The sequence below is a fragment of the Bacillus rossius genome (genome assembly GCF_032445375.1).
Source record: "Bacillus rossius redtenbacheri isolate Brsri chromosome 4 unlocalized genomic scaffold, Brsri_v3 Brsri_v3_scf4_1, whole genome shotgun sequence".
Classification (NCBI taxonomy): domain Eukaryota; kingdom Metazoa; phylum Arthropoda; class Insecta; order Phasmatodea; family Bacillidae; genus Bacillus; species Bacillus rossius.
This window is the reverse complement of record NW_026962010.1, coordinates 11,024,635-11,049,347: the sequence shown is the minus strand read 5'-3', so window position 1 is coordinate 11,049,347 and position 24,713 is coordinate 11,024,635. Positions and strand designations below refer to the sequence as shown.

Genomic DNA, 24,713 nt, shown 5'->3' with positions numbered 1-24,713 from the left:
CCCTAATCTCTTCAGGTAATAGTCATGAAATTGTTGTCTTGTCATTCGGATTACATATACTTGCAAAGTTTCAAATAAATACAACAATTAGAAGTAGATTAAAATCAAATTTCAAGACTAGATTACATAGTTAGTCACTTTTAGTTTTTTATTGAATTAATTATATTTTTTTATAAATTCCTTGAAATGCACTACAAATTCAATTTTCAAAGTCCCGAAAATTTCGGGAGCAATTACCCCACTCCCCCGCCCCCTAAGTAGGTCCGATGGTGCCTGAAGGCGTCGGAAGCACGTCAAAATTAACGTACTTTAATTGTCTCGTCTTTCAAAAAATCGGGGGTACATGACCTCTCGCCTGAGGAGGTGGAGGGGGAGGGGGTAGGTGGGAGGTTGAGGACCTCAAATGGCTCAGAAACACTTCAAATCTAAAAATTAATTTTTTTTGTTGTTTTGACCCCCCGTACCCTAGAAGCATTCAAAGAACGTGATGTGATATTGTTAACGATAATAAATAACAACTATCGTTTAGTGTTATTGATGGCTTTTGCCATTTATGTATAATTTACTATATAAATATTTCAGTAATTAAGTGATCTCAAGAAAAGCAATTAATGCTAATATAACTATGTACATTCATACCCATGTGCATGCATACCTATATACATACTTAAATATATTACATACATCCATAAAGACATAATTAAATACCATTATGTGTGTAACGACTAGATACGTGTCATAACTATGTATATAGTACATACATTTATTACATACATAGGTATGTACCAATTAAATTTTTTAGGTCCTGAAAAATGTTTTTCTTGCATCGTGAATATTATAAGTTACTAGATGCAGTTCCCAGCATTCCCCAGGCTGAACACAGGGTGAAGGGGACTTTTTTCAAAATCAGATGTAGATGCGTGCTTCTTACTCTTCAGATGTTTCAGCTGCTTTACTGACTGACAGTTGCCATGCATGTGTGGTTATCTTCCAATGTTTGGATTTTTTGTGTGACATTTCAAATAATTTCCAGTATTTAATGTTTATTGACAGATGAGACATCCAAAGATAGTTTAGTTGTGTGTGACACATGTCATTTGCCTATATAAAAAAAAGATTGATCATGTTGACATCCAGCACTTCGGATGGTAATGTTATTCCATTTTTAACTCACCCACCAATTACTAATCACAGTAACAATCACTCCAATTTAAAAATTGTAAAAATGCACACCATATTTGATAATGTGATTTCATAAGGTTGTTCTGCAGCACTAACTATTGGTGAGTGAAAGCAAAATGGATAGCGGAAAAAAATCACTATTATTTAATCAGTAATCGAATTATTGATTATCTGAATAGTTAAATAATAAAATCAGCTTAATCAAAAACACATGCAAAGTCAATTGTTAGAGAAAGAGAGAATACAAATCTATCCGGAAAAAATATCAAGATCCTAGAAAATCCCAAGGCATGATGTGATGGACCCATCAAACGATAGCGCGTTTTTAATTCAAGGCAATGCCATTTATTGGCGAAGCTCAAAACTAAACTATAATTAGCGCTGTTAGTTCACTAGCCGTCACGAGTTCCACTAAGCGGACGGATCTTGTCAAGAAGGATAGGAAGTTGCCAAACCTTTCTATAGGACCGTGTGCGGACATAGAGAAATGACACACTCACTGTTTGCATGTTGGAGTTTAGGAATGGTTTTTGATGTTACTACGTTATTCTAAAATTAGAAGCAATTTTGAACCAAAAAATACCTGTGTTATGTTATTATTTTTTACATTAAACATTTTAGATTATGAATTTTAACTATAGGAAACTGCATAAGAACCTGCTTGAGTGCTTCACAACACTTGAACTTTTAAAAAAAAAAGTATGGATGTGGTTGTTGTGTTAGTTGTGTTGGTTATGAATAAGTTAGTTGTGAATATTGACATACCTGATGACATATTTTTTTTTATTTGGCTGACCAAATTATTAATCAACTTTTAACTAAACTCACCACCTTTTACTAGGTACACGTTGGCAAGGAAGTGTTGATCCTCCATGCAACAGTTGGACGTACCAGACTTACGAAATGCGTGTGTGTTTCGTGGGTGGCAGGTGCAGAGAGCGAAGATAAACAACCACAAGGAGGTGCTGACCACCTACAAGCGGCTGGCGCAGTACTGCATGAAGCACTGGCGGCAGAAGGCCATGCAGGTGGGTCTGTGCCCACGCTCTCGAAGAAACTGCGAACCACCATTGTTACGTCGGTCTTGACTGGAGCTCACGCCTGCCGGCTGCAAACACCTCTCACGTCGTGGTTTCTTTGTCCGCAGCCGTGTTGGCTATACTCCTGGCTGGTAGCAGGAAAGATAAAAGTGTTTTTTTTTTAATGACCACGGAGGTGGGAGATAAAGGGAGAACTAGCCAATAAAAACTGCCGCAGGCTCAGTTTACAGTGAAAAACAATCCGGGCAGTGCTGTAAACAATGACTCGCAAGTATACAAGTGATAAAATGTGGGATGGTTTTTTTTATATACATTATGCTTCTTTTCTTTTTTTTGTTCTGTTCTCTTGTGGTAACACGGCAGAATGTTTGTATGGTATTTACAAACCTTCTTCTTGAGGAAGTTCGATGCGCATGTATATATATATATATATGTGTATATATGTATATGTGTGTGTGTGTGTATATATATATATATATATATATATATATATATATATATGTATTTGCATTTGCATATTTGCATATTTAAAAATGAATTGCAGTTCATAATCTCAAGCACACATTTACCCTGAGATGTTCTTTTAGATTGAAACCGCTGGTTGAGAATGATTTTGATTAATCAAGCGCATAGTTCATTATTCTTGTAAAGTATTATGGGAAAAAGCATTTATCATGACTTGTCTTAATCAGTTAATTAAGGCATGATCAAATGTGACTTTGAAACACTTCAACTGAATGTTTTATTTATATCTAAACATGTTTCATTCAAGATCAGTTTTCGTTTAACAAAACAGATGTTATTTTTATTTATTTATGGAGTTAGTATTGTTTTCCTCATGGTATAGATAGTCCAGGATACTGAACATGTCAATATTTTACATGAACTCAACAATTTTTTTCCACTAATCTTTATAGGAATTAAGTAATAGTATGCTAATTGTCAAAAACAAAACAAATATTTATTGTCTTATAGAATTAATTAGTAATGGAGTAGAATTGTATGTTTATTTCAAATTTGGAAAACATTGGTAAGATAAGTTACACAAAATTATTTGTACTCACATTAAATAAGTGCTTGTATAAATGTGAAGATATAGTTGTGTATGGTCAGAACCAAAAATAGACGAATTTGTATGTGGACATAGAGTGAAAGGTAATAGAACAGCAAAAGTAAAATTTTGAAAATAAAGCCTACTCAAATGTTCTATGGATAGTTTACAAATTACCAACTTGTTTACTTAAGACTGATGATGTGTAGTTCTACCTTTTTTTTTTTCCCCCGGTTTCTAGTATGGTCCTCATATTTTTTGGTTAGTCTCAACACAGTTTCCCAACACACCAAAGATACAGTATGTCTTGATAGATTGCATCTTTATTTGTTCTCTGTAACTTAGCAATATGACATAGAACACAATTTGCTTCACAATCAAGGATGTATACTGAAATGAGGTACAAATTTTTTGTTTAAAACATAAACGCGACCTTTACCACAAACCTGCTTCTAAACTTTTTTTTTTTATCTTATATTCACATTACATCACTAGAAGAGAGGACTACTAACACCCAACATAAAAGAAAAGCTCAACAATCCTGAAAAAATACTGTAATTTCTTATACTTGAGCTAACATTTGACTATCATAATTTCAAGGAATAACTCGGTGTTTGGTATACACAGTAATGTTTGCATTGGCAAGGTGCGCAGATATTCCCACTCAAATCTATCTATATATCTATGTACATATGTTAAGGGTAATTCTAGAAGAAGACGTAAACCTATGTTTACCCTGGTTAACTTAGCATTATCCAAGTTTGTTGGGTTAAGTCCGAATAATCACTAAAATAAATTTGAATTCGGTGTTTACGAGTGTACACCTCGGTCTACCTAATGCTGACTGGGTAATTATAGAAAAACCAAATGATTGATAACCTTAGTTTAATTTAATTTGATGAATTTAACGCCCGACAAAACATTGGTACCTTAACTAAACATACCTATTTAAAATACTTTAAATGAAAAACATTATTCGGACTTTACCCAACAAACTTGGATAATGCTAAGTTAACCTTAGTAAAACTATGTTTACTTCTTCTAGCATCACCTGTAGCATACATATTCATACACATACACACACTCACATTCACTAACACACACATCACACATACTCACATACTCCTTACACACACTCACACACACTCACACACACTCACACACTCACACACTCACACTCACACTCACACTCCACTCACACTCACACTCACACTCACTATAACACACACACTCACATACTTACAACTCTCACACACACACACACACACACACACTCACTCACTCACTAGCTGAAGTACCTGGTTTTGCTAGGGCTTTACACAGAGTGAAGAGGCTATGTTTAGAGGAATGGGGGTACTTTTTTTCAAAATTTCAGGTAAATAAATATTTTTTTACATTTTCGGCCAAGCAAATGTGGAAAATTTTATTGATCTTGAAAAAGTTTAGATTAGAGTTTATTTAGATAATATCAGACAACAAAAAAAACATTCATTTTTTTATATTTTTAATACCTTTTATTGCAAGGCATGAGGAAACACAATGTTTTTTGTTTGTGAGTCTGGAGAGTGACGAGGTCTCATGCGTTTCGCCACTGGTACCCACAGTCGCAGAAGAACATGAAGGAGACGATCTGGCGGGCGAAGCGGCTGACGAGGGAGATGCAGGCGTACTGGAAGCGCTACGACCGGGTCGAGCGGGAGACACGTCGGCGGCAGGAGAAAGAGGCGGAGGAGCAGCGAAAGCTGGACGGTGAGCTGATGGAGGTACGGTCACCCACCGAGTTGCGATCACCTCGCCCATCATCTCCAGCTCATTGGCTGGCTGTTCGGTCGTGCAACCACGGGAGAGCACGACCAACTTTTCATGATACGTATCTTGGGGGCCTCGATGGTTTGATCCCATCTTCGGCATGGCTCTAATTCAATACCGCAGTGGTTCAGGGCCCACTAGAATCTTTTAGTCATGGGTGTATTTGTGTTAGTGAGGTGGGATGAGTAGTGCGATGCTCGCTGGTGCTTCTAGCGTGGTGTCGCTTCTGGACTGGCGCGCAGTCTTCTTTTCACGTATAGTCGTACTATGAGTTTTGAGTGACAGCCATAACATAATATGGCAGAGAAATGTAGACAAAGGTGTAATGCAAGTCCCTTGAGTGCTTTCAAGAATGTGTGCCAGGTGTTTCGGGCGGAGAAATTATTCTGAAAACTCGCTTTTTTTTAGCCGTTTTCTCTTTTCCGAGAATACAGATTAAAACCGAGATACGGAAACAGAACTTCTCATCCAACCTCAGCGTGTTCTTAAACTATTTTCTAAATAAAGACACCACCCTGATGTCTGCAGCAGTTTTCAAATCGTGTGGTAGGAAAGAATGCACACTTTGCCTCAGATAGGTGGGGGACCTGAAGCACCACTTGTGCGTAACCATGTGACGTAAAACCCTCGCTACTTTAACTATTTCCTGATACAAGACTATAGTCTACAGTATTGTCTTTGAATTCTTTTTTCTGCCATTATTAAAGACAAGATTTTACAGTTTTGTTTTTAGGCCAATTTCATTTCTAAAACAAGAGATTTCGATGTTATGGTTTATAATTTTTATGAACTCTGTTTATTCATAGAGATAGCATAATTTTCAACAAATATGACACTAACTTGTTCAATGATATTTACTTCACCGAAACAGTGTCTTTTTGACTGATACATGATGCACCTTTACAATGTAATAATTTTTTATAAGGATGTCTAACAACTGGGAACTATAAAATTAAATCAGCAAGTATGTATATGTGCATTTGAAAAATTTACCAATGTTGTAATGTGAAAATTAGTTACTAATGATAGTTGCAATATTAAAAAAGCAAATTTTTTCCTATTTAGTGCATACATTTTGTTATGAACTCCATGCTAAATAATTTAAATTTTTTGAATTTAAATTATTAAAATATTATGGTTTTTTAATCTAAGTTGAGCTTTGATTAAATGTGCTGATTAATATCATAAATGTTTTGTGCATTTTGGCGCTTTATGGTGTATTAACTTGCATTTTGGTGTTATATGGTGTAATTGATATGATTTTTGTTTTATTTAAGCACATAGTGAACCACAACAGTGAATTTAAATTTTTTATTTATCCAAAATGGAAAATTTGCATAAGGGTAGCAGTAAGTTTTATTAAATAAAAAACCAGCATAAAATCTGCCACCCATACGCGAGTAAATACGGTTAGTACTACTTATAATGACTTGAGAAACACCGTCCAGGGTGGCCACCCAACCGGGAAAATCAGCGTAACCTTGAATTAGCCTTGAATTTTTTTGGTACAGGGAAAAAAGCAAGAAACCCATGAATTTATGAAAGCCATCAGGGGAATTATATGTTTGTCTAGCAAGTTGATGAGAGCTTAGTTGAATAACTGCTCATAGTGCATACGAACTTACACAATTTTTGAGCGCTGTTTATTGACGAATCTCCGCATCAGACGTGAGGAATGTGATAACCTGTTGAGATAATGCTATGGTTTGCCGGTGATTTGCCGATTAGCCATAGGGGTAGGAAATCACCAGGCTATTTCTTTTCTTTTTCTCTCATGTTTATTTTTTTTTTTTACATCTGAAGATTTTCAGATGGTAATAATAAACAGAAGCCAAATTTGAAAACTACTATTACCTTGTTCATCACGTGAAAGACTGGAGGTTCTATTGCAGAATAAACCAAAAAAAAAAAAAAATAATGTTGAACATGGAAGAAACTAGATTAGATGATGGTGCAATAATAATTCTTTGTTTTGTTAAGTGTCATAATAAATTAGATTTTTAAGGGCTACCATAAGAAAATAACATATATTTGTTCAGTGACGGACACATAATTTTTTTTAAGGTGTGGTAAATAAAAAAAATTAAAATTTTTTAATTTGAATTCAAAAACACACATTTGTATTGACACTAACACACTGATATATGGGCCTACAGTAGTAGTAGTATCAGTAGACGACACAGCTTCTCACAGTAACATACTGTCTTCACTTATATTTGGCATATTTTTCTGTAACTTTGGGCTGGGGTGAATATATTCCCCTAATTACTTCCCCCCTCCCTTCCCACATCAGCCACTGTATCTGTATATTAAGTTTTTAACATTGCAATTAGTTTTTATATGCATTTGTTCTACAGCCAGTATTAAAGTGATTATTAGTGAATAGTAAAAAAAAAAAAAAAAAGGCTGGACAACTTAAATTTCATAATGTGAAGATTACTGTGATTGGAAGGTTCTCTATGAAGAAATTAAAGCCTGGAACATGTTTTTACAGCATTAAACCAGAAAAAATACTGGTGAGAATTTGAATTGTATATGTTAATAATTATTATTTTTATTTGCAGCTGCTGAAGTAATTTTGGTTGTGCCCTTAATGTTTGCTATATTATTTATGCTAATGATTTATTTTAGTTAACTATCGCTGTTGATTGCTACTGTAATTCTTCAAAACAACAAACAAGAGCTACTAAATTATGTTCAGGAAATACACTTTTATCACAGAAGTATCATAGTCTTACATGAATACTTTCTATTTTACTTTATGTTAAATGGTTGGTATTTAATGTTAAATGGTTAGTTTGGTTTCAGCTGTGATGCAGCCAACATTGTTAGCTACAGGGGGGGTCTGCGGAAATTAGCAGCGAGGGCCCAAGAGTTTTAGGAGTTGGTTTTAACTTTAACGATACGAGTCATCTCTAGATAGGGTGCTCGTATGTCGTATGTTGCCCACATGTTGGCCTATATGCATGCAGTAAGCAGAAAATTAAAAATATACAGAAAGTTTTCCATAATACATAGTTGTGACATTTATGTATATTAACCCTGTTTCACAGTCATGATTTTGCAAGCGCAAGCGGGCCCCCTCAGTGAAGGGCTTCTCAGTTTTGCGGGAGGGGGGAGGGAGCTGCCTCCCCTCACTCAGACTATGCCCATGGTCACCTAAGTTACATATATTTTTATTATCACAGTAACATTTTATGAAATTTCTTAAAAAAAAAGAAAAAACCTTAACAATCCTGGAAAATATACCTAGAATTTGGTTTTGCCAACAGAGTGGCCACCTTTCCCTTCGCTTACAAAATATCAAAGTTGCGAATGTTATCTTAGATCACACCTGTCACACTCATGCTGTTTGTTGTGTATCAGTATTTATTTGGGTGGTTATTATTTTACTTGAAACATGTCAACCTGTTATTTAGAATAAAATTTCATTTTTATAAAATAAAATATTTTATCTTGGAGACTTAAGGACAAGTTTGACTTATAACCTAATCTAGTAGGTAAAATTACAATCAATCAGAGTGGTTAATGTACTGTTATTTCTGCAAAGATGCTTCTCTTTGTTAGTAAAAATATTTGCTAAACATTTGCTCAAAATTGATGATATCTATGCAAATTATAACTACGCATACTTACATGTTTACTTCTTAGTTTCTAGTTTCTTGTAGTGATAAAAGAAATTTTTCATAATGCATACTGCATAGTTTATGAAATATGGTACATATTTTGGTCGTTATGAGACATATATCTATGAAATATGGTGGAGATTGTAGCCGTTACGAGACGTATCAGACTACTTGTTAAAAATTGTGTCTAAAATAATGTTTGAAAACTGGTTATCGTTGGTTTAAGTTGTGGTATGCCAAATGTTAGTCGGTGGTCTGCCGTGCTTGAACCATGGCCCACTTGTTTGCAGGCCAAGAGACAGCAGCGCAAGCTGAACTTCCTGATCACGCAGACGGAGCTCTACGCACACTTCATGTCCCGGAAGCTGGGCGCAGCGCCTCACAAGGACCAGCTGCGAATCCTCAGCCAGCTGGATGAGGAAAAGATGCCCCGCCTCATGGCCATTGATGATTATGACAGGTAGCCAGCCTTACGGGGAGTTCAAAAACGAAATATTTTTACAATGTACCTGGAAGAAAACCCCACATTTTTGGTACCTAACTACAGACCTGCCAACTCTCGCGATTTTGATGTGAGGCTCACGATTTTAAGGTCCATCTCACGCCCTCACGCCAAAATAGTGTTTCCTCACAATTTTTCGGGGCCCCAAGATTTTGTTTGTAAAAGTTACAAAACAAGTTTTACGAAAGCTTACAGTAACAAATTTCCATCAATACTCGAGTCACGTAAAGGAAGCAATATTTGCGTTTTGTAGCGTGTGCCGTGCTGATTTTTCTATCTCGCATAGTGGAAGAGGAGACATTGTGAAACATGTCGCTACAAAAAAACACAACTAACACGTGAAGTGAATTGCTTCCAATAAAAAAATTTATTTTGTTGTGAACAGTGATAATAGTGTTACACGAGCAGAATGTTATTTTACATCTTTTTTAGTTGCGGCCCTGCATGATCACTAAACGACAGCGCTAAATTATGATCAACTAAATTAAATCTGCAACCTATAATTTGTTGAAATAAATTTTGAAGCAGAGACCATTTAACATATGTACAGGTATGTCACTTAAATTTAAAGATTCTCATTTGTTGTTTTTATATCTAACCTGTATTTATGGGCCTGAAAATTTTTATCAAGGACCTCATGATTTTTTAAATTTGAATGTTGGCAGTTCTGTAACTACAATACTTTGTATGAGGTGTTAATAAATGTAAATCATACATGGCATTGCAGGCCACTGCCTTTCCCCAACTTTGCACAGAATATTTTTATGGTATGATATTTTTCAGTAAGGCAGTATAGCAGTTGATTTTGTGGTCCAAAATCATAGTGACTTAGTTTTTCATAATTTCATTTTATCAATGTAAAATTTCTTGTGATTAATTTTGATATTTAATTATTTTGTTCAGGAAAGTCATAATATTTTTTTTACTGTTTGTCACTTTGTTCGCTAGGTTATTATTTGTGTAAATGCATTTTCAGTATTTTATTTATTTTAAATAGTGTTTCTATGCCTGTATTTTATGTTTTTATTTATGTGGAAGCTATAATTACGATTCTAGAACATTGTGTATTGTTTTGTGATGAGAAAGGATGAGTGACAGGTGCATGACTCGGCAGTGCCAATTTTTCAGACTTTGTTTTTTTACTACGGAGACATTCTGGCACGTTCTATATGTATTCCTTATGATGGGAAAATCGGCAGGAAGATGCTCCCATGGGAGATGGTAAAATTATCAGGGTTTTGTCACACAGCCAATGAGAAAGGACTTTGTGTTTTGTTGCGAGGGTGAGGAATTTTGTATAGTGTCGTGTCCTCGTACAGAGTTCTGTTGTGATTAGTCGTGAGGTTATGCACCTGCTTCTTCCCTGCGTGGTGGATGCAGTTCCTTGAAGCATTGTAGCCTCAGTCAGTCGTTCTAGTGCTGTGCTGAGAGGTCGCGCCGATCGGCGGCTCTCAAAAAAACATTTATACGAATCAAAAGGCACATAATTTCATGTCTAGGGTCAGGGCTGTGCCAGTGCTAAATTTTTATCTCTTTTCTTTTCAAATTTCGGAACGTTTAATTAGAATTTGTTTGGCCCCAGACTTGGGGCGAGGCTCGGGTTGTCCGTTGGTGCACCGGAACATAGTTCCCGTGTTTTTCAGTACCTAGCAAATGAAGAGTTTGCTACAGACATTATTTCGTGAAGGCACAGGACTATGAGTAGTAATCAGCAGAGAGTAAGTGTTTTCTGTCGAACACATTGTGTAAAGGACACGTAAATTTATGATGTGATAAGCATACATTTCAAAATTCATTTCAAACCTTCATATGTAAATTCAAGTAATAACAGTCTTTGAATAATTGAACTTAACACCCAAGTATACGTGCAACTTCTGATGAAATGTCCTTTCTCCCTTTTCTATCTGCTTGGCAAAACAATTTTTGGTTATAGTGAATCTAAGTGCTAATTTCATGCAGATGTGTTGGTATTATGTATTATTATGTTTGTTTAGCAGTATTCACTACATGATGGCATCTTTACAATACAATTCTTCCTAGGGAGTTTTGTTCAAGCTCTTAAACAAATTTATAGCATCTTAGCCTTTATACATATACTTTTTATGTTTTTTGATATCCATTTGCTAACCAGTTGACTTCAACATCAGAACAGACACCTACTCCATAGACTAATACCTAAATGGTTTCAACGGCATATAAATCAATAGTCACAATCAATCTAACATCATACACTTCTTTGCATCTATGAAAAAACAGATGCTGCGACTCAAAAACAAAGTAAAAACCGTAATTAATGGTTTCGTATTTAAATATTTTAACAAACATATTACATGCAATTATTATAGCTGACCTTTCAATTAAGTATTATTTTTCTAATTTTCCAGAAGATACTACACTACACATTTACTTTTTCCATGTATTTGTTAACATGATGTGAAAAGAATTCAATTATTATTGGGATTCTAATTTTCATTCATACTACTTGAATTCCATATTAGTATTTGAGAATAATTTAGTTATTTGTATACATATTTAATTTGAACCAAAAACTGATATGCTCACAGGCCTATTAAGTAATTCCATGTCATGTTTGGGAAATTTTATTTTGTTGGTAAATCAAGTTAAATGAGTTAAGGAACAACATTTTGTCTACATTTCTCATATTGAAGTATTTATTACATACTATAAAATTCTATAAAAAGTAATGAAAATAATTTATTTTTTACAAGTCAGAGCTCCTCAATGATATATTTTAATGAGACCTCCTAGTTAGGGATTTGTTAGTGAAATGAAGTGGTGTGTTGCTGTTGGGTACATATCATTCAGTATTGTCTAAACATATGGTATATGGATATGGTATGCAGTCTTACCATTTTGCGTGTAAATAAAGGTGAGGAGATAACACAATTACCCATTTTTTTTTCTTTCAATATTTGATGCCGCAAATTTCGCTCTTAAGAGTTATTTTGGGAACATCTATTTCAGCACTCATTTGTGAAAAATAAATTTTTGTGATGAAACACATAAACAGAACTGCTACCATTCTTACCTCAACATTTTAATCTGGCTAGTTAGTGCTTTCTACTCACATTTCTCTACTTTTTTTTTGTTTGTAAGCTGTTCGATGGTTATTTGACTGCTAGGGTCTCTTCTTTGTTCTGAAGAATTTGATAAATTCGGTTTTCCTGTTGTCACTCAATTTTTGTTGACTCTTGTTAGGCAAATTAAAATATTAATTCATATTATAGGGTCTCATCAAACTTTTGCACCCTCGAATACTATTAATTCTTAAGTATTTAAAAAAGTATTAAAAATTTTAGGAATAACTATTTGAAAAAAATAAATAAATTGGAGAATATATGAATTCAAATATTAAACACTGTAGTGTTTTAACTACTAACTTAATTGGTATTCTTAATTTTAACTTATTTGTGGTATTTTACAGTACTTTTAATTATAATATCAATTTAAATTTAACTTGAAACAAGTTATTATTTTTCAGGCTAAATAGTTTAAAGTAATTTACCAGAAATATTATTATAAAAAGTTGTAGTATAGACAAGAATATCTTTTGAATACTGAACTTTTAATAATACAGTTGATAATAAATTAACATTGAACTATGTTCTCATTTAAATCACCATGAGGAACAAAAATATGATCTTATATCATGATAATACAAGAACATTCGTAGTTAAATACACTCTATATAATATTTTAATAAACTCTAGAATATAATTGGTTGCAATCAGTATTTTTGTCTATAAATGCACAGAAATTAACTATCATTGAAGGATGGCTGTTCCACTTAATTACAAAAATATAATAAACTAGAGATTTAATAATATCTGGATGAATATTGAAATGAAATATAAAATAATACCAGCTGTTGTGCGAAGAGATGTGGACTGAAATAATTAGCGGATGCAACAATTGTAAGCCACTATAGTTCAATTGAAACGAGTCTCGATAGTAACCAACGTCCACTCACCACCATGTTGATTATCAGACTGTCCTCTTCCTGTGCGCAGGTGCACCAACCTACTTCTTGGCCACTCCAGAGTGACCAACCACAATGCCCTGCAGGGCGGGAAGTTTAAAATGTTCAAAGTCTATACACTACACTAAACATGCTCAAACTATATACACAGAAAGTCGGAACACCAGCTAAATCAGAGCAAAGAAAATCTACTAATTATCTCGGTTTGCCTCTAGGTATGCAATAAACATGAACACATAAAAAAACAAATCAAGATATTTACAAGAAAATATGGAACTAAATTTCATATCAACCAATTATACTCATTAGAACTCCATAGTTAATATATTATTATTATTTTTGCATTGTTTTTTTGTCGTGCCATGAAATCTATTTTCAAATGTAAGGTGTGGAGTCAATGCTCAATGGGTTAATTCTAGTTAACTCTTTGTGATTCGAATTATAGATTTCTGATTCGAGTACATTCGTAATTCAAACCGTCGGCAGTTCGAGTTCACGTGGCATGTGTGTTGAGGTAGTGGGTTTCCCCCGCAGCGAGGCCATGAAGCACAAGGCGAAGAAGAACGTGCAGGATGCGTTCCTGGCGGAGCAGGCGCGCACGCGGCAGTACGCTCACGGCGTGGCGCTGCAGCAGCTGGCCGACGGTTTCAAGCTGACGGAGACCAGCATCAGCACGGAGGACGAGCGGCCCCAGCCGGCCATCTTCCGCGGCAAGCTCAAGCACTACCAACTCAAGGGCATGAACTGGCTCGCCAACCTCTACGACCAGGTCCTGCTTCACCACGTTCGTCAAACCCTCTGAGGCACACAGAGATACATTAATAATAAAAATTAGAATCTGTTGCGTAACTTTCAGCAGACGTGGCGGAAGGAAAAATTAAAGCAGCCAGTTTTGCTTGTTCTTGTTAGGATCGCCAGGTAGCAGCACAAGGCTTACTCACGCGAGGTATTTCGGCAAAACCACTGAAACATTGCGAGTAGTAACATTTTTTCAAAGTGGTATCATAGAAATACCACTACAAAACAAAGGGTTTTAAGGGACGAGAGACAGTGAGTGGTGATGGCCGGTGATCGAGCATTGACTGAAGGGATGGGCGGATGAAACTGCAGTACCCTGAGAAAACCCACCGGCTTACGGTAATGCCCATCTGTGTTCTCGCTTACGAAAGTTCAGAAATTTAAGTGTTGTAGATTTTAAAATTTAAATATAATTTGGAAAAATTTGGTTTTTGAGCTTTACAAGGAAAACTTGTGAACAAGAGTATTTTTTCCTTGTAGGGGATAAATGGGATTCTAGCTGACGAGATGGGCCTGGGCAAGACTGTGCAGTCCATAGCATTCCTCTGCCACATTGCAGAAAAATATGGTGAGATTATCTTACGCTTTTTAAATATACTGCATTTTTTTTTTAAGTTGTGTTTTTCAAATAATAGTTTTGTCTAATAATTTGTTTTGGTAAGTCACTAGGTATTTACAAGAAATTATTCAGTACATGATTATATGCTGGAGTCTTGCAGTTAAACAATCATTTATCTTACCAGTTCCTGATGGACGAAAAAATACTCACATGCAGAAATTGATTTTACTACAATATATTAAACAAAGTTGACTAGACACATGGTAAATCAACATAATAAATTAAATTAAGGCTGTATTATGGACGATCAAGTGTATTTACATGATTTTGCTTTTTTTATATTTTTAAGATTATGTACTCAGTTTTTTTTGTGCATGATACCTGGCTGATAAATGTTTTCGTGAAGGTTTTTTGAGAATAAAAACCTTGGCTTCTGTTTGGGTTAGTATGGTATGACAGGCAGTGAAATAAGAATGTTTTTATTTGTCTTCTATTCTAGATGCTTGGGGTCCATTTCTTATCATTTCTCCAGCATCTACACTTCACAATTGGCAACAAGAGATGGCTCGCTTTGTTCCAGACTTCAAGGTTGTCCCCTATTGGGGAAACCCACAGGTGCTTCATCTTCTACTCTCTTTACCTAGTGAAAGTTTGCTATTCATTCACTCAACGATGAACAGGTGCACACTATGGTCAGTCATGTGTTAATTCCTTTTTTTAATAGGGATTTGTGCGTACTCTATTTTTGAGTTCAAGTTTAGTATTTAACCAATACTTGAACTCAACTCTCAAATAGGTAGGTCAATTCAAGTTCTAGTCTGCTGTAAATGGATACACGTTAGTAAGTTACACAAAACAGATTTTTTTAAAACCAATTAGAATCTGCAATAATAATGGTGGTTTAGAATGACTAAGGCAATGATACTCATGCTGCTCCTGCTGATAAGCTAGTTTTGCATGTATTACACAGGCCAAGAAATTTTTTTTTTTTTTTTTTTGGTGCCTAGGATTTTGCATATGAAATTAGTTTTTTTTTTCTCTCAGCTCTACTTTTTGAGATAAGTGTGAAAAAAGAAGTAAAACCACCGGCTTGGCTTAAGCCACTTCATCACAGGGATCAACAATTTCTCAACCTTTCAACCAGGATGAGTTAAATGACCTTGTCAGAGATCTTAACCTGTCAAAAGAAGCTTCTGAATTACTTTCTTCCAGGTTGAAGGAAAAACATTTACTGGAACGAGGAACCAAAATTACTTTTTACCATACAAGAGAAAGGTGTCTGCTACCATTCTTCTCTTAAGAAGAAAATCTTGTATTTTGTCATGATATTAGAGTACTCTTGGAAAAAATTAGTCTTCCTGAATATTTTCTCGATGATTGGAGTCTATTTATTGATAGCTCAAAGCAAAGCTTGAAATGCATTCTTATACACAATGGGCACAAATATGGTTCAATATCAATTACTCACTCAATGACAATGAAAGAAACATATAGCACCATAGCTTTGGTCATAGAGAAGTAAGGTATTTTGTAAACATCAACGGGCGATTTGTGTGGACTTAGAAATGGTAAACTTTCTCCTCGGACAGCTAAGTGGGTGATTCATGTGGATTTAAAAATGACACAATGTGGCTACACCAAATATCCTTGTTTCTTGTGCCTCTGGTATAGCAGAGACAAAACACACCACTGGGTTAGACAAGAGTGGTCTAAGAGAGAAGACATGGTCGTTGGAGAAAAAAACGTTAACGAACCCTTAGTTGAAAAGTGGGTCCATAGCTGCTTTCATGTCTTTGAAGTCATCATATCATTACATGGAGAGAGAATAGAGTTATTATATCATTATACGGAGAGAGAGTAGAGTTACACCTATCCCTCACTTAGCACGACTAATTCGTTCCTAAAAATGCTCATGTTATTCGAAATTGCGTATTCTGAAGAATTAGTTTCCATAAATAGCAAGGCTAATTTATTTAATGTGTTTTACAATTGTGTAGAAAAATATACTTTATGTAATGTAAAAATAACGCTCACTAGAAATATGTTACACCATTTATCTTTATATGCCTCCCATTGCAATTTGTATGACAAATAATACACCGCGTAATGGGAGACATGTGATTATGTACTTTATTGTCAGTCGGCTGGCTGACTTGCCCGCTCGGGCGTGACCTTCGTTGCGTATCTTTCCAAACCACCCTTTACTAACAGTGAAACAGATATTACTGTCCGAATAATTACATTTTAATTTTTCAAAAATTAAAGTGCTTATTCGCGTATCACCACCTGGTTCACACCAATCCTGTCAGGCCAATGATTTTTTTTTTTCATTGCAACATTCATTTAACAACCTTTTCCACGTGAATCATCTGTTCATTTCTGTTTCTGTATCTAAAGTCAAATATATTCCCGCTAGTACAACCAACAGCATCAGACTTATATATATGAACTGTTGATGAGTCCTTATTTCGTACGATTGTGCACACAGTTGACTTGCTTAAAACTAAAGTGTGATCAACATAAGCGTGGCCTTCATGACCATCTGCACGCCATAATACTTCTAGTTTACTCTCAAATACTTGAACACGATGTGTGATGCGTGATGACTAATGAGTGATCAAGCATGTACAGTTACCGGCAGCTGAATGGGCAGACGCTGCTTTTGTTTGAGTGAATGCCCTGCCACTGGCTAGGCAGAGTTCATGGACCGGTTTGTGGCCAGGCGACAACAGTGAGGCTCGGCGGAATACACACAGACGTCAAAACATTTGGTCCTTTACACTCCATAGCTGCAATTTAACTTGCCATAGCTGTTGTACAAACAACAGCTGATAGAGTACACAGACCTGCGCGCACATCTATTCCCCCCTTGTTTGACTAACTGTATCCCACTGCACATATTGTTTACAGAAGTTGAAGCAGACTTCGCAGCGTCGTGTTAGACTTTTTTTTTTTGCCTGCCAAGATTTCGTTCTAACTGAAATTTACAGACGTGCTATTCAAGACGAGGGCAGTCAAATTCACATCGCGCTAAATGAATCCGCGCCATCTGAAGACGTGCTGAGTGAGGGATAGGTGTGTCATATCATTATTGGGAAATGGAATGGAGTTGGATATTTCTTAGCAGTACAAATGACAGTATCCCGATCCACTGACAATATTGCAGAAGTCGTGATTTTTTTGTGGCTAATTAAAAATCCTGATATTGGCCAGTCATGAAAAGGCTCTGCTGCAGTCTATGTACTCTTATGTTTACTAATGCCGTGAATACTTATGTGGCAGACAGAAATATCTTTACCCGCGAGAAAAACTTTTTATGTGTAAGTTGTTGCATGATCTTTTCTGTTTTCTTCATTAGAATTCCGTAAACACCTCTGAGCAATCATGTGGAGACCTATCATACCCCTGAGATGTGAATCTTGCTCATTCTTGGTTGCCATGTTATTAAAATTCTCAAGTACTGTGTTTTCTCGCATAATCGTCGCACATTTTATTCTAAAATAAAGTTTGAAAAGTAGGGGTGCAACGATTATGCGGAAAAAAAAAATTTTTGTTAGGTAAAGTTATTCATAAAAAAACCTGTTCATGGAAAGTACGTTTATTTAAAAAAAAAAGGTGGAGTATACAAGAGCACGCCAAACAATTTATATTAATAATTCATTAAACAAAAACCTTTCTTCAACTTTATATAGAAAACCCAAACTGTAACGCGAACGCAGGCCACTTGAATCTGCGACGTGAACTAACGCATAACTATTGCCATAGTACACATTTACCACGAAAGAATGGGGGCCATCAAATGTAGTTAACTCGGCACTCGACAGAGAGCGCGTGCTGCACGCAATCGGCGAGATATCAATATTCGACTATGTGCGTGCGCTCTATACGGGAAGCAAGATAACCAAACATGAATGATGCCTACTAGCGCTGGCTACATGTTCATAAGCGGTACACCGCGGTGACGCAGATGATCAGATAAAGGAAATAACGTTTAAAAACATCTTCAAAAGAAAATTTACACGTCAGAAAACTTCGTATATCCGTTAAATTAGTGGTAATTTCCGAATAAATATTAGATTTCTACTTTAAAATTCATCATTTTATACGGAAAAGATACCTACACAAAGCGCTCGGCATCTAATAGCGAGACCAAAAACATCATTCGACGTTTAAGTGAGAATTTTTTTCATCCCAATTTTGACGGCCAAAATGGTGCGACGATTACGCGCGTGCGACGATTATGCGATAAAAGAGGGTAATTTTAATTTTTTCTTAAGAAGCCACTTGATGACTATTGTAGATTTTACAACAGAGTGAGTTTAAATGCTTTATTAGGCCTATGTATTTTATATACACTAACTTAGCAGAACAGCCATATTTTTTAATTATCCTCAGTCAACTCCACATAATTAAGCATAATAATGTAAGTCTACTGTACCTTAAATTGGAATTCTCGTTGGCTAATCAGTTTTTTCTGATTGATCAGGGATTTAGATCAGTTTTGTGGGAGACATGGTATTGGTTAAAAAAAAAACGAAAAAGTATTTTAATCATGGTTTTGCAAATTAATCAGGTTATTGTTCAGTCAGTAAGGAATCCATCCTGTCAATAGTCAGTATTTTCTCATTTAATCCATAAGGAATGCCTTTTCTTGGATGGAAACTTTACAAAAATTGCACTTAATTAAAATAACTTTGAGTGTAAGCTTTAATTTGTGGAAATTTATTTTACAAACTTTTTCATAAATTAAAACAAAGTTTGTAATTGATTTAGAGCTCAAATTCAATATTAAACGCTGTCTCATGTGCAAGCAAGTATATGTATATGTATACATACTGAAGATGTTTTAAGAAACAGTACTAGATATTCAGCAGTGGTTTTTTTTAAAGGTCTAGTACATATGGGGGGTATGCCGGTGTCTGTTGCGACAGGAGCGGAAGATCCTGCGTCAGTTCTGGGACCAGAAGGGCCTGCACACGCGGGAGGCCAGCTTCCACGTCGTCATAACCAGCTACCAGCTGGTCATCAGCGACTTCAAGTACTTCAACCGCATCAAGTGGCAGTACCTGGTGCTGGACGAGGCCCAGGCCTTGAAGAGCACCAGCAGGTGAGCGCCTTGAAGCACGACTCATCGTTTACGAGCTCCGAGTCGGTACACGGGTGGTTTCAGACTTCTGTCGTTAGAGCCGAGATTTTGTGGTGTTGTGAAAAAGCACTTTTTGTCATTAAGAATTGTGATTTTATCGTTATCGTCATAAAAATTTAAAACACATTATCTATGCTTAAGAAGCTTGATTACCGTTGTCATGGAGTCATAAATGTTAACTAATATCTAATATGTTTTGTTAGTCAATGAACCTTGGTCTCAAGAAGTACCTTGTCAAACAATAAAAATTATGGTGGTATAAAACATTCACTGCAATTAGTGCTTCATTATTTATTTATATAATTAGTTATTTATTTAAGTATTTATTAATTATTGATCAATTGATTCATTCATTCTTTCATTCAATTCGAGTGCCAGCAAACACTAAGCACAGTTGCGTTGATTGAATGCTTCAACAATTCGTGGTTAGACACTTAAAATATGCACGTTAAAAAATACTACATTGATGAGAGTTAAACAAAAACTGACAACTAGAATATTAAGTATTCTTCTGTAATGTTCCTGAGTTCAAGAGAAAGTCATAAATAATTGAAAAATAGAAAGTACAGTCAAACTTTTGTTCTTTTTGTACAAAAATCATTTATTTCACGAGAAAGCCACCAGCATTCTCTGGTTTCATAGATCTTGTTCTGTCACAACTGCAGAATATTTCGAAAGCGATCTTTCAGAGTTCACATTAGTTAGAGGTATCCATAGTAACTTTAAAGCAGTAGCTGTGGATTCAGGATAATTTACTTTCATCCTACACAGAATGTCCACCATGTCTATGTGGTTCACATGCGGTTTCTTCTGCTCTTCAGAAACCAGGTTTTGGAGTGTTATGTAGCCTGCCGCTACAGAGATCTTCTGTATCTTGCAAAGGAAAGGTAGATTTCCAACATGTTTCTGAAATTATTTATCCTCCACACAAATGTTTCCTACATTTTGAGTATTCACCGATTCCCAGAAACAGTTGACGAGATGGATCACTGTTTACCAGATCAATCAGTTTTACGAGATTGAGTTTAGCTGTGTTCTTGAACTGCTCTTCAATGGCTGCAGTGTTAACTGTTTTCATTTCAGCAAAAATGTTTTCAACATTTTCAGGAAAATAATCTCCTTAGCCAAGACGTCGAGACCAGTTTGAAGTTTACTCAATTTTGTACAGAGCTGATGAGCAGTTCCTTCCAAGAAAATGAATCAGCTCTACAGAGATGTTACAGTTCTGAGCCACAAATGTCAGAGTGGCCTCAAGACATTGCACCTCTTCCTTCTGTATTCCTGTGATATATTTAACACCAGCGTTATCTTCACTGAGCTGCAAAAGAATTCCACAATGTCATGCAGATGGAGTGCGAGGTATGAAACAAACTCAAACAACGTGTTCCATCGTTTAACAATAGGCATCGGGAACAACTTGACTAGAGCCTTGGTTTCTCCATGTTTCTAGAGAAGAAATTCAAGGGATGCATGTCTCCTCTTTCTGGTGTTAAGGAAGTCCATCTCTTTACCTTGCAAAAAAAAATGGTTCAGATCAAAGTTGTTTTGCCAGATTTACTGGACAATGTTTACTTTATGGGCCAAACATATTATGTGGTACATATGATCACCAAATATACCTTCAAGGGTAGCAGCAGATTCTGGTACCCGGCACTGTTTGTAACACATGCAATTACGTTTTTCTCTTTAACTTCGTATTTAGAACACACATCAATCACTGCCCGAGGATAACAAACTGCATTTGCTGCATCAAGGATAACATTTTGTTCAGCACCCGGTCCCAAAATTTTATCAAGATGTTGAAAACACAATTATTACACTTGTCAGTAGTTTCATCGGCGAGCATAACTACATCTTGCCCCATGAGCTGCTGGTTGATTTGAGCTTCTTTTTTCTCTCCAATCTGCTGTTGGAAGATCACCAGCATCACTTACATGATTCTGCATCCATGCAGTCAGCTTGCTATTGTCAAGTTTCTCAAAAGGGATACCTGCAGCTACAAAGGCTTCCACAGTTTCGAGAATGAAATCTTCTTGTGCACACTTGCACCACTCCTGCTTCTGGAATAGAAAGCTGTCGTTTCAGATAGAATGGGAATAGTTTAGCTTTTTCATGCTTGTTTTCTGTATCCTTTAGTTCATGCTCCAAACTGCAGTTATAATACTTACAAAAAAGTATTTTTCCATCACTGACGTACAAACCTTAATTCTTAAACTTGTCTACACATGATGCTGCAGTAGCTTTTTCGGCATGATTAAAAAACGTATATTACGTATATACGTCATTTGTAAACAAAGCCTATACGTACTAAAAAAAATAGTACCTAAATACTGGAGTTGGAGCAAAATATCGCTTAAGCAATTGCACCAACACCACAAAAATTAATTTAAAAAAAAAGCCAATGCTTAAAATTTAGTTGCAGGGAAAGTCAGTCTAATTTCAAGTTGTTTGTTAATCTAAGCGTTTATTTTATTATCAAATGTATTTATTTATCCTTGCAGTTTTTGTTCTTGTGTATTTTGTGAATGATGCAGTAAATACAGCACTGATAAGAATTTTCACGCTGTTATATTTGGTAACCTTTTAAATTTGGTTTTGGACCGTCAATTGTTAGCAGTACGTTATCTCTGGAAAAGATGCGTGTTAACAAAGTAAATTGAACAGACCCTAACCCAACTCCGACCTCGGGCCTCTTGGGTGCTTGAAATCATCATTTTTGTGATAACTTATATTTTTTGATGATAGGGAAATGATTAATGCATTAACCACACTGCAGTGGGATGACGACCACAGGTGCTTACAAAATTCTTTTCAATCAACCAATGGTCTGTAGTTTAAGATTTAATTAGATATTAAGGTGTTATTTTTTGATTAGCAAATATTTTACATGAAAAATTAGTTAAAAATGAGTAATTTTGCATACAATTTTATAATCTTGGCTCTATCTATTATCTATGCTTAAGGAGCTTGATCACCGTTGTCATAGAGTCATAAATCTTAACTAATGTTGTCTCCTCTCTCTTGCCCCGAGCCCTCTTGGGTGAGAGCCGGCCATCCTGTTTCCGAGGGGGACAGGAGTGGAGAAGGTTGAACTGGTCTTGAGGCAGGATTATGGCTGGGCAGTCTTCTTGGAGGGGCGGCGCAGGGGTTGCGGACGCGTCCGTCTCCGGGCTGGAACGGTATTGGAGAGGGCTGTTTGTAGATCCCTGGATGTCCTGGTCTGCTTCATCCGTGGATGTCCTGGAGAGCCGGCGATGGGTGACAGGGGAGCCGGGAAGTGCCGATAAAGACACAGGATACTTCGTATACGTCTCTGGCTAGGTTCCTGGTCTCTCGAAGGAGGTTCGAGGGGGCTGGTGGTCTGTTCAGGAGCATGGGTCCTCAGAGGGCTGAGTATGGGTGAGAGTGGAGGTGGAATGAGGTGATAGGGGCATAAGAGGTGACGTAGCTGATGCTGGTTGAACTCTTCCTCTTTCTTCCTCTTGATGGTGGTTCTGCTGATGCTTGGAAGTGCAGTCTGCAAGAGTTCGCAGAGACCCCTCGCCAGAGGGAAGCCGTAGCGCAGATCCGGGCAGTTCTCTTGGCGTTGGACGAGCTCCTCCAGGGTTGGTGGTGGTCCGGGTATCCGCACCAGGGCTGGGAATAACCCTGGCGGAGGCTTCACGGAGGTGACCTTGAGTTTCCTCTGCTGTACAGCCTGCTGGCGTAGATGGATAGCTAGAGGGGTGAGGGATGGGGCTAGACTATTCTTTGAAAATGACGGTATTTTTACAAGAAAACTTTAATTGACCTGGATGTCAAACAGTTCAATTGGTTGCCTGCGTCGGCTTTCACCACATACACTGAATTATACAAAGTACACTCTATCGTCAAGGAAGGGGGGGGGGACAAATTCCCTAGGTCGAGATAGGTCCTCGGATGGCCTGACTCGCGAAGGAGGGGTGCGAGCTGCAGAAAACGGATAGCCAGTTGTTCTGCTGCTCCCCCTAGGATCGTCCTGTGGTCAGTGGGTGGATTCCAGCCTCACTGGCCGTCGGGCCGATCAACTCACTTCAGGTGGATGACCTCGCCTTTATATAGGGAGAAAAGCACGGGAACGAAAAAAAGGAAGGGAGGGGCGAACTAACTCCCCTTTGGAAGGGATGAGATGTGCGCGCATAAATCTCGCCAAAATTTCCGTGCCCTGGTGGTGGAAGTATAAACTAGATATTAATAATTAAAAAGAAAAGATAAACGTGGCATAAATAATTATATGTACATACATATATATTCAATCCTATGTATTAAAAAGTATTTAAACTTGCTTTCACAACTTAATTTATACTCTTATAAAATATAAATATAGTTGGTAGATCGCCGGTCACAAGATGGCGTTCCAATGTACATGTTCAGCTGTAGCGAAAGAAAAAATATCCATTTGTGTACATAACTCGTCCATATTTACTATTATATCCCGAAGTAAGTAAATATGTGTGTTTATAGCAACGTGAAAAATAAAGGGCGAAGATGGTATGTTGCTTTAATGAATTATTCTATTGTTCGTTGCTTTGTTTATAACCTACGACGTCGCACAGATTCCTCGCCGCATATTACGTGAGTAGGCCTATTGCCGAAATACCTTTTTTCCCTGAATTGCTTCTGAGCTTATTAAAACTCGTTTTGGGTTTAATTATAACGTAAAGTATCGTGATATTTAATATAGAGAGGGCGGGCAAGCGTCAATGTCTAATATGTTTTGTTAGTCAATGAACCTTGGTCTCAAGAATTACCTTGTCAAAAAATAAGAATTATGGTAGTATAAAACAATCACTGCAATTAGTGCTTCAATATTTATTTATATAATTAGTTATTTATTAAAGTATTTATTAATTATTGATCAATTGATTCAATTATTCTTTCATTCCATTTGAGTGTCAGCAAAAAGTTATGCAAGCTAGACAGAATGATTCTCTACAGTTGACTAACACAGTATACTGACTGACTGTAAAACTGACATGACT

At 36.4% G+C, this 24,713-nt stretch overlaps 1 protein-coding gene across 2 annotated transcripts in view; it reads left to right on the top strand.

The window, feature by feature from the left end:
• Positions 1-24,713, top strand: part of LOC134541681 (chromatin-remodeling ATPase INO80-like) — a 212,181-nt gene that overhangs the window by 39,162 nt on the left and 148,306 nt on the right. For both annotated transcript variants that reach the window (XM_063385299.1, XM_063385300.1), the window contains exons 7-13: positions 2,112-2,210; positions 4,878-5,036; positions 8,999-9,168; positions 13,745-13,979; positions 14,489-14,576; positions 15,067-15,182; positions 19,499-19,674. In XM_063385299.1, coding sequence (XP_063241369.1) covers positions 2,112-2,210; positions 4,878-5,036; positions 8,999-9,168; positions 13,745-13,979; positions 14,489-14,576; positions 15,067-15,182; positions 19,499-19,674 — 1,043 coding nt within the window. The remainder of the gene's footprint in view (positions 1-2,111; positions 2,211-4,877; positions 5,037-8,998; positions 9,169-13,744; positions 13,980-14,488; positions 14,577-15,066; positions 15,183-19,498; positions 19,675-24,713) is intronic.